This window comes from Penaeus monodon, chromosome 22, assembly GCF_015228065.2.
Source record: "Penaeus monodon isolate SGIC_2016 chromosome 22, NSTDA_Pmon_1, whole genome shotgun sequence".
Classification (NCBI taxonomy): Eukaryota; Metazoa; Arthropoda; class Malacostraca; order Decapoda; family Penaeidae; genus Penaeus; species Penaeus monodon.
The window spans coordinates 40,909,292-40,909,605 of record NC_051407.1 but is presented as its reverse complement, the minus strand read 5'-3'; the positions used below and the strand labels follow the sequence as shown (position 1 = coordinate 40,909,605).

The 314-nt window shown below is 34.7% G+C and overlaps 1 protein-coding gene across 1 annotated transcript in view; it reads left to right on the top strand.

Moving 5' to 3' along the window:
• LOC119587136 (exocyst complex component 1-like) overlaps positions 1-314 on the top strand; it is a gene marked incomplete in the record, with an annotated part of 13,832 nt that overhangs the window by 3,331 nt on the left and 10,187 nt on the right. Inside the window, 1 exon segment of the mRNA XM_037935888.1 lies at positions 55-282. Within this exon segment, the coding sequence (XP_037791816.1) occupies positions 55-282 (228 nt within the window).

The window sequence follows — 314 nt, the reverse complement described above, 5'->3', positions numbered from 1 at the left end:
GCTTAGATGAGTTTAGAGACCACAAGAATTATATGTACAATATTTGTTTTACAGGCAAATATTCATAGTATGATGGCATCAGAGGCACAGGTGGAAGCTTTAATGGAGATGATTGACACTTCATATACCGAAGCAGAAAAAATTGAGTCTCGTCTGGATTCATATGATGAAATTCTGCAACATGTGAAGGACTCCATTGAGAAAATAGCTGATAAAAACACTTCCATTGAGCAGACTAATGCAAATAATTCTAAATTGCTTGAAGAACTAGACAGACTGATTGTAAGTTGTTTAATTTGGTGGCTATTTATGGA